The sequence below is a fragment of the Glossina fuscipes genome, unplaced genomic scaffold (genome assembly GCF_014805625.2).
Source record: "Glossina fuscipes isolate IAEA_lab_2018 unplaced genomic scaffold, Yale_Gfus_2 0, whole genome shotgun sequence".
In the NCBI taxonomy this organism is placed as follows: Eukaryota; Metazoa; Arthropoda; class Insecta; order Diptera; family Glossinidae; genus Glossina; species Glossina fuscipes.
In genome coordinates, this window is record NW_023998414.1 from 15,312,151 (window position 1) to 15,326,442 (window position 14,292).

At 33.2% G+C, this 14,292-nt stretch overlaps 1 protein-coding gene across 3 annotated transcripts in view; it reads left to right on the forward strand.

The window, feature by feature from the left end:
• Positions 1-14,292, forward strand: part of LOC119638910 (midnolin homolog) — a 76,781-nt gene that overhangs the window by 6,183 nt on the left and 56,306 nt on the right. Inside the window, exons 1-2 of one of the 3 annotated variants that reach the window (XM_038036027.1) lie at positions 12,287-13,609; positions 13,719-14,217. The exons of the other annotated variants lie outside the window; for them this stretch is intronic. Of the exons in view, the coding sequence (XP_037891955.1) occupies positions 14,183-14,217 (35 nt within the window). The 5' untranslated portion in view covers positions 12,287-13,609; positions 13,719-14,182. Of the gene's footprint in view, positions 1-12,286; positions 13,610-13,718; positions 14,218-14,292 lie in introns of those variants that run through there. 3 annotated transcript variants of the gene reach the window in all.

Here is a 14,292-nt window from a genome sequence, read left to right on the forward strand (position 1 = left end):
TCTTGCCCCTATGAAAGAGAGCAGGAAAATGGTACTCTACTACGTACTTACTGAATTGAATCGAATTTTTCTTTAAATCACATTTACAAAATTTTGTTATTTGAAAAATTAGGCAGTAATATCACTTGTAAAGAGCGAACGCAACGTAAGATCGATACTGATAGTTTTTTATGACACAGAGATAAAGAGAGACAGAGAGACGGAGAAAGAGAGTGAGAGTGAAAGTGTGCGCTATGCTCTCTTCACGTGAGCAAAGGAAACATATTGAAAAAATTGTTTGCATTCAGAGATCAGGACGGCATGAAAACATTCTAAAGCCCACTCGTAGACTGGTCTGTAGGAGCAGGGCCCGATTAAAAAGCTGTTAGATAGCACATAATGAAATTTTGTAACAAATTAATTTTTAATTATTTTTAATTTATTATTATTATTATTATTATTATTATTAATTTCGCCAGAGAAATAAATTCTAAGACTAAACTCTTAAAAGCACTAGCATCTAAGGCTATCGGCCTATATTTTTTTTTTTTTAATTTAAATTAGATATCTTATGAGAGAAGTTTCTCAAATATTTCTAAGCTTGGTAAACTTTGGTCTTTTTAAGGCCAACTGCTATTTCGGTTTATTTACTTCTCAAATTCTTTATTAAATTTTTTATTGCTTATATTTTGGAGAAACGCTGGAAATAATTTATCATACAAGTTATTAAGCAGAACACGCAGTTTTTTAAGAGAAATTCTGGCACACGATGGCATCATATGGAGAGTAACTTACACGTTTAAGTAATACTCACATTATATAGATAACATAGCATCCTCTGTTAGAGTTTTGTCTCCAAAAAAGGTGGCTTGTGTGGCGATGTATACTTTTCAATCCTCTTTTCGCTCTCTTGGCTTCTCTTTTTTTCTTTTATTTATATATGAATTTTATATATTGCGGTAAAAGAAAAAATCGTAACTAAATTTCTTAATTTCTTGGCTTTACTATCAAACATTTCTTCCCTTTGGGTGATTTGACGACTGACGTACGAAGATGTGTTTAAACAGAGACCATCATATTCGCTTAATCAATCAATTAATTGATAGTCAAATTGACGGTGTTTGATGCAACACGTTTTTATTGCTGTTCTGCACTACTCTCGCCTGTGCTTGCGTATTAATTTTTTCAATAAATAATTTATGCATTTTTTTTTGGTTTAGTTGCTTGACTTGAAAAGCAAAGCAATTACCATATGCTTCCTTGTTAGTGGATAAGGTTAAGGTAAAGTCATATTTTTTAATGTAATGTAAGCCAAATAATCTTTGAATCTTTGTTTTCTTTTTCTTGTTCTTATAATGTAACAACAATAATGTTTTATAGATATTTTCAAGTGTGTCTTGGATAATTTTAGTCTTCTTCTACTGCAATTTTTTTTTTTTTTTTTTTTTTTTTTTTTTTTTTTTTTTTTTTTTTTGTATACTGTTGTTGACTTTCTCTTTGTTCTGTGATTGTCTAAAAAAAATTCATCTGCTCTTCATTCTTGCTGTTATTGTTATTATTATTATTGTTGTTATTGTTTTGTTGTTGTTCTTGTTGTTGTTGTTGTTGTTGTATTGCAATCAATTTGCTATTGCTTCAGTTACCGACAGTGGTCGTTGCTGCGGCTGTTATTATTATAAGGCTACTGTTATCTGACGCCGTCGTTGCACTCTGTACTCTTGCAATACATAGAACGGTGGTGGCATTAGTGTTGGTTGACTTTTTCCTTTTCTTATTTTTACGTTATTTATATTGTTGTTGTTGCTGTTGCTGTTGCTGTAGCTTGGCATCCTTAGTGGTTATGGTTGCCTGATTCTTCTATACGTACAAGCACATCTACGCTTATATTGTATTATTATTGCTGATGATGCTGTGGCGGCGATTGATAATGATGATGTTGGAGATGGTGATGGAGTCTGTGATTTGTGGTGTTTTTCTTTTTAATGATGATGAAGTTCACTTTGTGCTATTGTTTAACGTAATGGCGTGGCAACAACACAAATTTGCCTGCCAGCATTTAGATCATGTATTTTTCTTTGTGTTTGCCCGTGTATGTTAACTAAGTACACAAAGGCAACCCATCTTCTTCATAGTAAAGCCCAATCCACCAAAATGTTGTGCGTACACATAACTCAAGCAACCAACCATCACATCATGTATTCTTCATTATAATCATCGTCGTGATCATCATCGCTATTTATGCTTTGCAATATCGCAAATATGTATGCGTGTGTATGCATACTTGTGTATACATCTACATGTATGCATAATGATTATTTAAAATATATCAATTTTTCCACATCAAGAAATTTGCAAAATTTTCATCGTACCATACCGTGTGACTGCTTGAAGGAAGAGGTAGCAGTAAAATTGCTTGTATATAATATAAGGAGTTCTAAGTAACATGCTATGGGTGTGCGAATTTATATTTCTATATACTGTCTCATGCTAACACAAATGCATTTTAAGGGCTTTTTTACATGCAGTTTATCATTGTTAAATTTGACTTTCTCTTTTAAGAGAAATATATGATATTCTCCTTAATTTCTCGCATATATGTATATAATTTTTTACTTTACTTTACCTGCTGTTCGTTCATAAAGTAAAAAATAACATTTCAATTCAGTTTCCTTTCCAAATTCCATTAAAAGCACTCAATTCGAATGTCATTATTAGCAAACCATAAGCAATTATTATCAATTCTCTGATGACGTTCGTTGTTTATAGTCGATAGAAAAGTAAGGCAGTTCAATAGTCCGACTCCTATTTCGCTTTTATGCAGTTATATGTACATACATATCCGTATATGTATCCGCCTTGATTTATAAGGATTAGAAACATCATGTGCATCATTCGTCTCCTTTCGTTAGATTAATTATAAAGCAGACAGCGTAGTCAAACTTTAATTTTCAATTCCAATAAATCGCTTGTGTGGATTTTCTAAATACTAGTGCGGGCGGTATCCAGCGTCCCATAGGCCCCAGTAGAGTAGTGGTTTTCATACATTTGCCCAATTTAGAAGCTCTTTACTTTCTATGCATATGTTGGGATTTCTAAAAAAATATTTCAATAATTCACAAAAGTAGTAGTGAAGACATTTAATAATTTTTTTTGTCTTTTTATATATATATATATATATTAAGAGATATTGACGTAAGGTCCTCGTAAGGACTTCGAGCTTCTTGATGGCCTACGAACACATTTGTAGTGAACGAGCTTGAAGGCCTTGCAGGTTGAGAACGACGTGTTCAAACGTTCATCGTGGTGTGCATAAGTGAAGCCTTAGAACCTCTATCGCGTAAATGAGGTTCGAAAGTGTTGCCAAACGAAATGCCGTAGTTCGTTCAAGTAATAAACATTTTTAGCTCGAGTTGTTTTGATTCTCGCTGCGACATAAACGAAAGACCATAACCTTTAAATAAATATTAGGAGCGAGATCTTACAGGTATATTTTTGTTTATTTTTTTTCTTTTTTTTTTTTCATTTTATTTGCTGTTTGCTTGGCTCTTGTCTAAAAGATACAATCAGATATTAATTGACGGTACATATGTTTTGGCCTCTTTTCAGTTTATTGTCCATACTCTTAAGATAATTTACTCTCCTTCTCAGGGAGCATAATTTGCAAGTTAAGCGGGACTTTGGAAGTTCGCGTGTTTTTTTTTGGAAGAGCCTATAAAACAAATCGAACCAGTACGTGTAAGTTACCAAATGCTGGTTATTTGCATAAAAATATTTGCAGTAGTAATTCTGCTTACACTCATCTATTTTGTAGTTTCCTTCATCTTTGGCGTTTGACTTTTTGTTATTTTACCAACTTTTGTACAAGTTACTTTTACAAGCTTTGAGGAACGTAAGGAAACATTATTCCATTTGAAAAGAGAGCAAAGTCGTAAGCATCCCCGTTCAAAGATGCTGTCGATCTTCTTCTTCTTCTTCCTATATGAAAACGGATCATCGACTGCTATACATTCAATAACGCGTGCAAATGATATTTGAACACTTATATTGTACAGCCCCGAGAACAGATTAGATTCGCAGCTTTGTGTTGCTTGTCAAGCTATAATACTTATACACTGAAGAAATTCAAAGGCATATGCTCTCAAGTTAGAGATCTTTATCCGTTTATATCTGTCAAGATATCCGTTGAAGACATGAACTCTTTTTTGCAAAGGGATACATAATTTCTTAAGTGGATACGATAATCATATTTTGCAATTCCTCTTACATTTGTTTGTTGAGAAAAACAAAAAAAAAAAAAAAAAAAAATCTTAAAAAATAGACATTTAAAAATGTTCATTGAACATTGATTCGTAAATGTATAAAACAATTCTTATCGAAAACGCGAAAAACGATGCCATTTAGGAGATGCAGTTATTTTGCGTACAGGACGCAGCACAGCAGTGTAGCGTATATCCATAAGCAAGCATGCCAATGGACCAACATACCGATACAGATAGATTGAAACAAAAGGTTCTCAAAAGAATTGCGATTAATGCAAAAATCGCCAAAAAAAAAAAAAAGGCACAAAATGAAGACAAAACCATAGAAAATGTAAAGAACGATTTAAAAAATGTTGAAATGATTTTGAGAATTTTTTTTCGGGCATTTGGGGGAAAAATGTAAGGAAATATGACGGAGACATACAATAAGAGTAACCGTGAGAAAAATTACAACACGAGAGCAAGAGAGCCAGTTTGCTGTACAAAGTACGCAGAAAAAAGAAAAACATTAAAATCTGGTTTTTCTCAAATAATATATATAGGCTGTCGCTTCTATGTAACAACAACAATGACAACATCGATGCATACAGACAAAACATGGCATTTGCCCCCAGACTGGTTATAAGCCGGCGTTGTTGAGTACAACATTTTTGTTGCTATTTCATATAAATAAATACGTCTATGCATACAAACATATATATACACACACACACTCACACACATATATATATATATATATATACAAACTAAAACTCAAATATTTATTTACACACACGCTCTCCAATATTAAACGAGAAGCTTAGATAGAAGGGTCTTAATACATATACAGCATGCAGCCTTCATATGCGGTCAGACGAGACTGGATGCAGTATCTAAACAATTTTTTATTGTGAATTATTTTGGTAACGTTTTTAATTTGCAAACGCATTTCTGAAACAATGAATACTTTTTACACGTTTATGAGAAAAGTCCCAACACGTACGCTTACGTTCACACGAAAGGGTACTTGTTGAAGGCACATATACTGCCGGTGCCTACATATACGTATATACGATATCCGCGCAATCTAGCTCGTCTGTATGTGACAATATGCACGCCTGGTGTGCACGTCGGCAGCTACGAGAAGCGCGACTCTGCGCTATAAATTACTGACAGTTTTGTCTAATGTCGACGTTGTCACTAGTTTATAGCATATATTGGTTTAATGCCCATCATCTAAGGCTAGAGATATATCGATTTTGTGAAAACGTTTGAATATTGAAAAAGATCTTGCGGGCATATAGATATTGTAAACCGGCCAGCCAGCAGCAGTAAAATTTTCCATATATATTCTATTAGGGATCCTACAGTGTCGATACAAATATTTATTTTAAAAATCTGCCACGCCCACCTAATATAGATATATTAAATGTAATAGATGTGTATATGTAGCGAAATTTCATTTTCTTTAACTCTGTTTTAATATGGAGAAAATTTTCGGCCAACGCTGGATACAATTTTCTTAGTTGTGACACATAAAAAAAAGGAGATATTCTGCAATCAAAGGAATCCATTTCAATCTAACCCATTTCTTGACTCGTCCTTCCAATAATAATAATAATAATAATAATAATAATAATAATGATAATAATAAAAAGAAACATATTATTTTTCAACATATTTTTAATTATTAGAATATGTAAAGTGTTTTTTGATTTGAATGTAGACGCATAGATATATGCATTTACAGCCATTATGTAGATACCAAGTAGTAGATACGCGTACTTTTATATAGACATAAGTAGTGTTCATGTGTTCATGTCTCTCGGATACACTGAAAGAAATTTCGGATTCTCATGAATCTCGCCACTATCTTTGATTCGGAGCACCATACTGTGTCCGTCGATATGAAGTGCTCGACAAACACTTGTTGTCCGACTCTGCAGATAGCCTTCCATTCACATAAAATGTGATGGGACGTGTCACGTCGCCCTTGGCCAAATCTGCATGAACCGGTATCGGAGATATCCACGTTTCTAAAATGGTACCTAAGGGGATTATGGCCCGTTTAGAAGCCTGTGACCAAACCTAAGTCGCTCCGTCTTAGTTCGAGTAGTTTATGTGCTATGCCGGAACATATTATGAATCTTCTTGCGTGCCGTTATCCTGCCCATTGCTTCGAATGGCAATCCGGTTTTTTCTTTGCCCATTGTCAAGTGTTAGTGTAAATAAAATATTTTTATGACACAATAAAAGAAAATATGAAGGAAATATGAAAATTGAAATATTTGCTCAAGAAAATAGTGCTTATGTTAGCTATAAGGGAGTGATTTTGATATCTCATATCGGACATATCGGACATGCCCTTGACAAACTTGACTGCATGCGATCGTGAACGCTTCAATGCATTTCGTTTCTTTCTTTCAAAGCAAAAATTTGACAGCATAAGAGTTACAGCTTTGCTACTGTATATCTCACAAAATGACGCAGCTTTGGGATTTGCGAACAAGCAGGAGGTTTTATTTGGCTTAAGTATCTCAATAATTCGCTTATTCAATATATCGATCTCATATCGTATGTGTTTTAACCCTTAAATGCATGGCGATGTTATTGTGATCGTACGTTCACAACCGTCGTACGTAGCACCATTTGCAGTTTTTTTTTTTTTTTTTTTTTTTTGAGGATTTGAAGGATTTGAGAAAAAAACCTTTGCAATCAAGACTACTTCGAATCGTAAATATTGTTACAATATCAACATGTCACACATCATAAACGAAGAATGGGCATTTTTCATTATCTGCGCATAAGCGGGCTCCCTCTCTCCGAGTGACATATTTAAAACTACCTCAGCCGAGGTCACCTCCAATTACCTTCTTAGCCTTGCGAAGGCCACTCACCAAATGAAACCGCCCATAAAATTCCTCTGTAGTATATACTATCATTTACGATTTCCTCGAAAATATCCGCGATATATATACTACTTTCAAAAGTATTAGTAATGAATAACGCGAAAAGTCAATAAACTTGATATTTAATTTATGGAAATTATTTTAACATTCGAAACAAGTCGAACACACATTTTACAATGTAAGATGCAATAATTTTCAAGAAAAAATATATAGAAAAAAAAAAGTAATGCAAAAATGAGACTAAGCCGTCGTATTCAGCAGATCGGTTCGTAATGATGTCAAACCGTGCTGTGATTTTATACGAGGGCGAGAAGATCATCTTAAGAATTTCGAGATGACTTTTAATACTTTTTGCATTTCTTCTTATAATATGTTCTAGAAAATATTCAAAATCGCCGAAATTACCTCAGGTAGTATTGTAAATGCTTTGTATAATTGAAGTAATGAAGAGGAAAAGTATTGCATTTTGTGTATTTTTCGCTTTCACAACTTTAAATGTATTGTGTCGTTACCGCAGATCAGTTGTAAAAACGAAATTTTTTGTACAACTCTGCCCTGAATATATGACGACGATCGGACAACGTCCGGATGGGAAAAATTAGAATATTTTCTGTTCTTTGCGAAGAGAAAATGAAAAGCAAACAATTCGCGCTTGATATAAATATATATTTTTAAATAGCACAGTATATATATATATATATATATATATATATACGTGTATGTATGTGCGTATACAAATTGTAACCATACATCTGTTTACCGTTGCGCGAATCTCTACGTATGCGGTTAGAAGCTCAGAACTTTGCAAAGTTAGTTTAACATACAATAACTTTTTGACCGGTAGTGCGGCCAAATTTAAATATAAATTTAAAAGACAATGCGTTCAGAAGTCCATTAGATTTTATGCACTCTACAGTAATTGCGTTGTGTTAATTATTAATTATTTGTTTAGTGAATTTTTTTGTTTTTTTTAAACAGGATTACAGCGCACAAAACTGATAAAACATTTGAGAGCTTGCTCAAGATCTTGCTACGGGATTTTATTAAAGATTCGGAATCAGGCGAAAACTTTGGTTTTTTATCCCCTACATCGCTTGCGGCGCAAGGGTATTATAAAGTTTGTACGGATGTATGCTACATTCAGAAGGGCTTCCGTCCGTCCGTCCGTCCGTTCGTTTTGTTTTCTTATCTTCGATAATCAGATCGCAAATTTTTGAGATATTTTGATGTGACAGTGCGGTTCGGACTACGCTTTCGTCTATTTCCCATATAAAAACTCACTTTGGAAATTCGCTATACGACGAACTGTATTAAGCGAAGTGATGTAGGGTATTTAATGTACCACTACAGTGTCTTAACTAAATTGACTTTAACTTTTCGCTCTCCCCCGTTCCTTGTACAAAATAACACGACCGCCTTTTTTTATGACATCAATTAGAAATTCTAAATTAAGTTGGGCAGAACTATGTACTTCAGTTTGATAGATCGAATTGTTTTAATTCTATACGAAACTGACGCTTTTTCAATGCAAGTGTTTAGTAGCCTTTGATAACATTTCTTCCGGTGCATTCAGATGTCTCCTAAGGCTACTACTATAGCAAAAGATGTTTATGTGTGGCACATAATTATCGGTGTAAGGATATTAACGAACAGTTGAGGTGACAATAAAGGGGGAAAAATAAGACGCAAAAATCGCATGGGACAATGCAAACCATAAAATGGCTGATTTGGATTTTTTCGTACAGCTTTTGTATATACGTATATACATATATATATATATATATATATATATATATTTTTTTTTTGTATATTTTTTTTTTTTTTTTTTTTATATTTTTCTTTGCGTTGCTTTTGTTTGGCTTTAATTTTATTAATTTTCCCGTTATTTTTTGTTCGTTTCATTGTCTGGTTCTTGTTTGATTGGTTTAGCATTGATTGCCTCATTCTTTTAATGATAGAAAGACACGTAAACGATTACGATACAAAAAGTCAAAATTGCAATTAACGCAGCCGCTCCAATGCAAGCGAAAAAGAAAACTCAAATTAATGGCAAATCATTAGAGGACGAAATTCCTCAGAGATATGGAAAATTGGAGAAGATTTTCGTTCCAAATATGTGCAAAAGACCCCTTTTCACTTTTCCCTCGACTTGTAAAAGAATTGCATTTAGAAGGTAAGGCCGTCTCTCAGTTATTAGCGAAGTAAATTATTTTGCCATGAGAGACAAATTTCTCAATTACAATACGGGATACGGGACACAAATAAATTACAAAAGGACAAATAAATTAAGTGAGACGTGTTTTTTAATGCTCCGCTATGGAAAGAGCTTTAGTGTGGCGTTTTGAGCATGTATTCAAAAAACAATTTTTTTTTTTTTTTTCTTTTAAATATCATTAAAGTGGTGGTTCCTTGCTGAGTGTGTGCCTTCTATGTTGTTTGCTTTATTTGAAGCGTTCATCTTTTCTACGATGTTTTCAATTAATCTAAATTTGGTACTAAAGTCCGCGTTTAATCACATTACTAGCGCAAACTTCGTATTATTATAGTCGGACCCGTGAAATGATCAATTGATTGTTTTGTAAAGAAATCGTATCATATATGAGTCTCATAACACGCTTGAGAAGGAAAAGAGAGAAAGAAAAAAGACAATATCACGACAAACATTTTTGAGACAAGTTAAATATCGATTATATGATACTTTGATGAGACGCTTTCCGGTCGAAAAAAAAAAATTTTTTTTTTCTATTTGGAGACGTGGATTTTTTTTTGCGAAAAATTGCAGTGCCAAAGAGTGACGTAAAAGAATTATTATGAAAACACATTGTTTCGCAAAGTGTTGACACAGTTAAATTAACAGTTTTAAAGTACAATAGATAGCCAATTCCTCGATTCCCCGTTTCCCCGATTCGTCGATTTTTTAAAGATGCGTGGTGTGGAGACGTGACAGCAAACACACACAAAATCAAGCTTTTCCTTGCAAGGTCTCTTTTATTGTACCACTGCAGATTACAAATTTGCACGTTGAGTAACAAATGAATATATCCGTCATCCGAGAAGTTTTTCTTCTCGAGCTGCTGTAGTCGAAATTTTAAAGCAAGTCGACGAAAATTAAAATCACTCAATCAGTGGTATGCTTATATATGTTATATATTGCATATGACATCTTCCCCATACACAGTTGGTTTAGTGGGTGTGGCATATTTTTTTTCAAAATTTTTCCCATTCATAATTGTCACTTGCACTTGGCAAGCTAGCACAGTACATCCAAAATATCCGTAATATTGTGCTACGATCAGCGTGGAAAAGCATATTTACAAAGATTTATTATTAAAAAAATCCGCACTGCAGCCCGCAAGAAAAAGCCACTTCATTAAGCATGAAATGCTAGAAAATATATCTTTTTCTTAACAATTCGCAAAAACTTCCATTGTGTTCTCTCTCCCCCCAGGGAGCTTGACATGTCACAAATTACATTTTAAATATTTTACAAATTTATATACATATATGTGCGCTTAGCGCCTTACTTGTATTGTGAAAAAAAAAAAAAAATAAATAAATAAATAAAATTTTAAATGTTTTGTTTGCTTTTCTATAAAAAAAAAAAAAAGAAAAAATTAGTTTTTCATTTGAAATCAAGTGAAGCCGTTTAATTGCACAATAGCCATAATATTGAATTATAAATAGATAAGATACTAATGATGCCTGTGCTAGTTGCTATTGTGTATAGCCAATCAGTCAGTCAGTCTCTTAGTCTACCTCTTGTTCGTAATTGTTTGCGCGCTACCACCTTAAACTTAATTAACGTTATAGCGAGAGAGCTAAAGAGAGAGAGGGATACAAACAAGGAAAAAAGGAAACAAACAAATTCGTACGTGAATCACTTCATCCAGACTCCCTCAGTTGCATAGATGAACTTAATTTGTTTCATTTTTCCCTGCACGCAAAGAGAGACAGCGAGAAAGAAACTGGGAGAGAGAGAGAGAGAGAGAGAGAAAGACAGATCCAATGAATGTTAAATAAAGGCTTGCTCAGGCAAAAAATGCGGTAAATTAAAAAAAAAAAAAAAAAAAAAAAAAAAAAAAAAAAAAAAAAAAAAAAATAATAATAATAATAATCGAGATATGATACATAAAAATGAAATAGGAACTATGTTTACCTTGGTTTGCGTTTCTCAACATCCCTCAATTGCTTGCGTAGTTACGGTATTCGATTTTGCAAGATGGACCGATGATGCTTCACCTTTCTGTTTCATTCCTATATCTATTTATAAAATTTGGAAACTCCACACACATTGTTCGAGTTCTTCAAAAGATTCAGCTCATTCTTAGATTTAACGTGGGTGGACGTATTGGCAAGGTTTGGCACTACGTTTAAGGCTTTAAATAATAATTTTGGACCATGTTAACAAAAGCCGCAAATAAAGTTCTCCTTTTTTTTCGCTTTTTTTTTTTTTTTTGTATTTCTAACCCGAGCAAGCGATTTCATTAAATTGCCCCCGCAGCCGTCACCTGCTCATTTGTGTTATTCTATTCGCAGTCTTCTGACGGCTTAATCGTGATGGTTTTAATACAGACAGACATGGCTAACTTGATTTTCCCTTTCATGCTAATCAACAACAATATATACACTTTATAGGCATCCCGTTCCGTATTCCCTCCTACGCGCAACAAACTTGCGTAGATTTGGCTAACCTACTATGTAAGGCCTGTGGTGGGTAAAAAAAAAAAAAGAAACAAAACAAAAAAAAAGAACTAAAGGAAATTTTGCTATACTACCGGCCATACACACAAACACACATACACCACATTTATTGTCACTCATGTGTTTGCTTTTTGTTTATATAGCTTGCGTTACGTATACGAGGCTACACCCGTCAAAATGATGTGACGTTATATAGTGTAACTGAATGCATATATGTGTATAATATAAAAACATGCGAATATATATATGTGAATAAAAATACATACATATATATATATATATATTTATGATGTTATGAGTGTGTGCACATGATTTTGTGACTATAAAAGTTGTTTGTGTTTAGACTACGTAATAGTCTGCCCATTATAACTGTAGCAACTGTATATGTAGCAATTGAATATATATACAAATACAATCATATCTATTAATATATATATATATATATATATATATATATATATAACTAAAAACAGCCATTCATTATGTATTGGCCCATGCCAGATGACGCACGGAGTTTGGTTGAATTGAGCTAATCGTATACAATATTAAATGGCCCCCGAATCGAATGGTGGCTCCTAAATGCTGCCATTTTAAGATGCCTACATATTTTGATTTCGTTTACGGTTTTTTGCTGCTGAAATTGTTGTTGTGTTTTTCAATTTGCATTACGATTTGTTGCACATTTTCTGTTGCATTGCGTTGAAGAGTTTTCCAAATGTATCTATGTGTGCGCATATGCATGTAGTTTCCTTTGGCTTTTACGTAAGGCTTTTGCTTAATTTCATTTGCTGTTTGTTGTTAACCTCTTCAGAAAACAATAATAGTTCGCGATATTACTTATGAACGAATATATTAACACCATTAAGAATCAGTTTGCCGTAACGTAATTATTAAGAAAACATACAACAATACACGCATACACAGGCGTACACATGCTTTGTGTACCTTTGTTGGTCATCTCTCTTATCTTCTCTTTTCCTATTGTCTCGTCTCGTCTCCTCTCCTCTCGTCCCCTTCCCACTAGCTTTTTCACTCTCTATAAATTAAATAGATACGGATATAGATATATTTGTGCATAAGAGTATTTATTTATCTATTCATGTGAATTTATATCTCGGACTATATAAAACACTTGCTTTATTAGCATGCATGCAGCCGCTAGTTTGTTTTTCTTTTTTGTTAGCTCATTTTTCAAGTCTCTGCTTTATATCTGTTGCTTGTCTCTATTGTAGATACTCACTACGCTGTAGTTTTTATTATTAAAAGTGTAATTTTTTTTTATATTTTTTATTTATCCAGTTAAGTGTTTGTTTGCCTTTGTTGTGTGAGATACTCGTTCATAAATTTTTTTCTTCTGTTTTTTATTCAACTAATTTTCTTATTATTTATTTATTTATTTATTTATTTATTTATTTATTTTTTTGCTCTCTTCTCTTAGCTCATTCGCATAGTAGACATAGTCTCACGTATCGGGTGTAGTTTGTGTAATAATTCACCATAACCGCTTTGGCTGCCACCAATACTGAAATACCGAACTACACCTAACATATAGCACCACTGTCAGCAGACTCGTTATTAGTATTTATTATTGTTGCGTCTTTGCATTCGCGTTTGTACGGTAGATTTCAATTCGATCGGTTTTGCGTATGCAAATTGTTTAAATTTCTATAAAATTTGCTTTCCTCGCTATTGCTGCTGCGCTTACTCGTTGCTCAAATTCATTCTTTCTATTATTTGTATTGCTTAAATCGCATTCAGTTCATTTATTTGCATACATTAAAGGTTTCTTTGTTTACATTTTTTTTTAACAAAATTATTTAAAAAAAAAAAAAATAAATAAAAAAAAAAATACAGTACGCAAAAGCTTTAAATGAACTTATTTACTTAACAGGTTATAGGCGAATTTTTTTTTGTTTCCTTTTACACGAAAACAACCCTACTAGGCCATACATTTGATATGATGTAAGGACATTCTATCATCTCTTTAACAAGTAGACGATCCAGCGGTCACGAAATTTGAAATTCGTTGGGTAGTAGGGTGAGCCAAGCGCGATATTCATTGTTAAAAACTCATCAGAGAAAACTTGTGCACGCATTATATGACCATACCGTTTTCCAATTAATGTTTATGCATTTTTAAAAATTTTCAAATATGCATCAGATATGATATGTGCGCACATATAAGGAGCGATTTCTCCCATTTCCGATTATTTTTCCTTTCAATCTCGCGGCTGACACGATCGTATACATTTACCAATATATTGTGATCGGCCGCTTGAAACACCTTCATTTTCTTATGATGTGATTTTCTCTATTACAATCGATTATTCGGTTCAGCGATCGAGTTCGTTGCAAATGTCGTTTCTTCGAATCGAACTAACTGCTTTGTCGTAAGCGAAATTCAAATATCTTTTCTTTTTTTTTTTTATGGGTACAGGGATATTTTACATGCTTTCTAATTATTT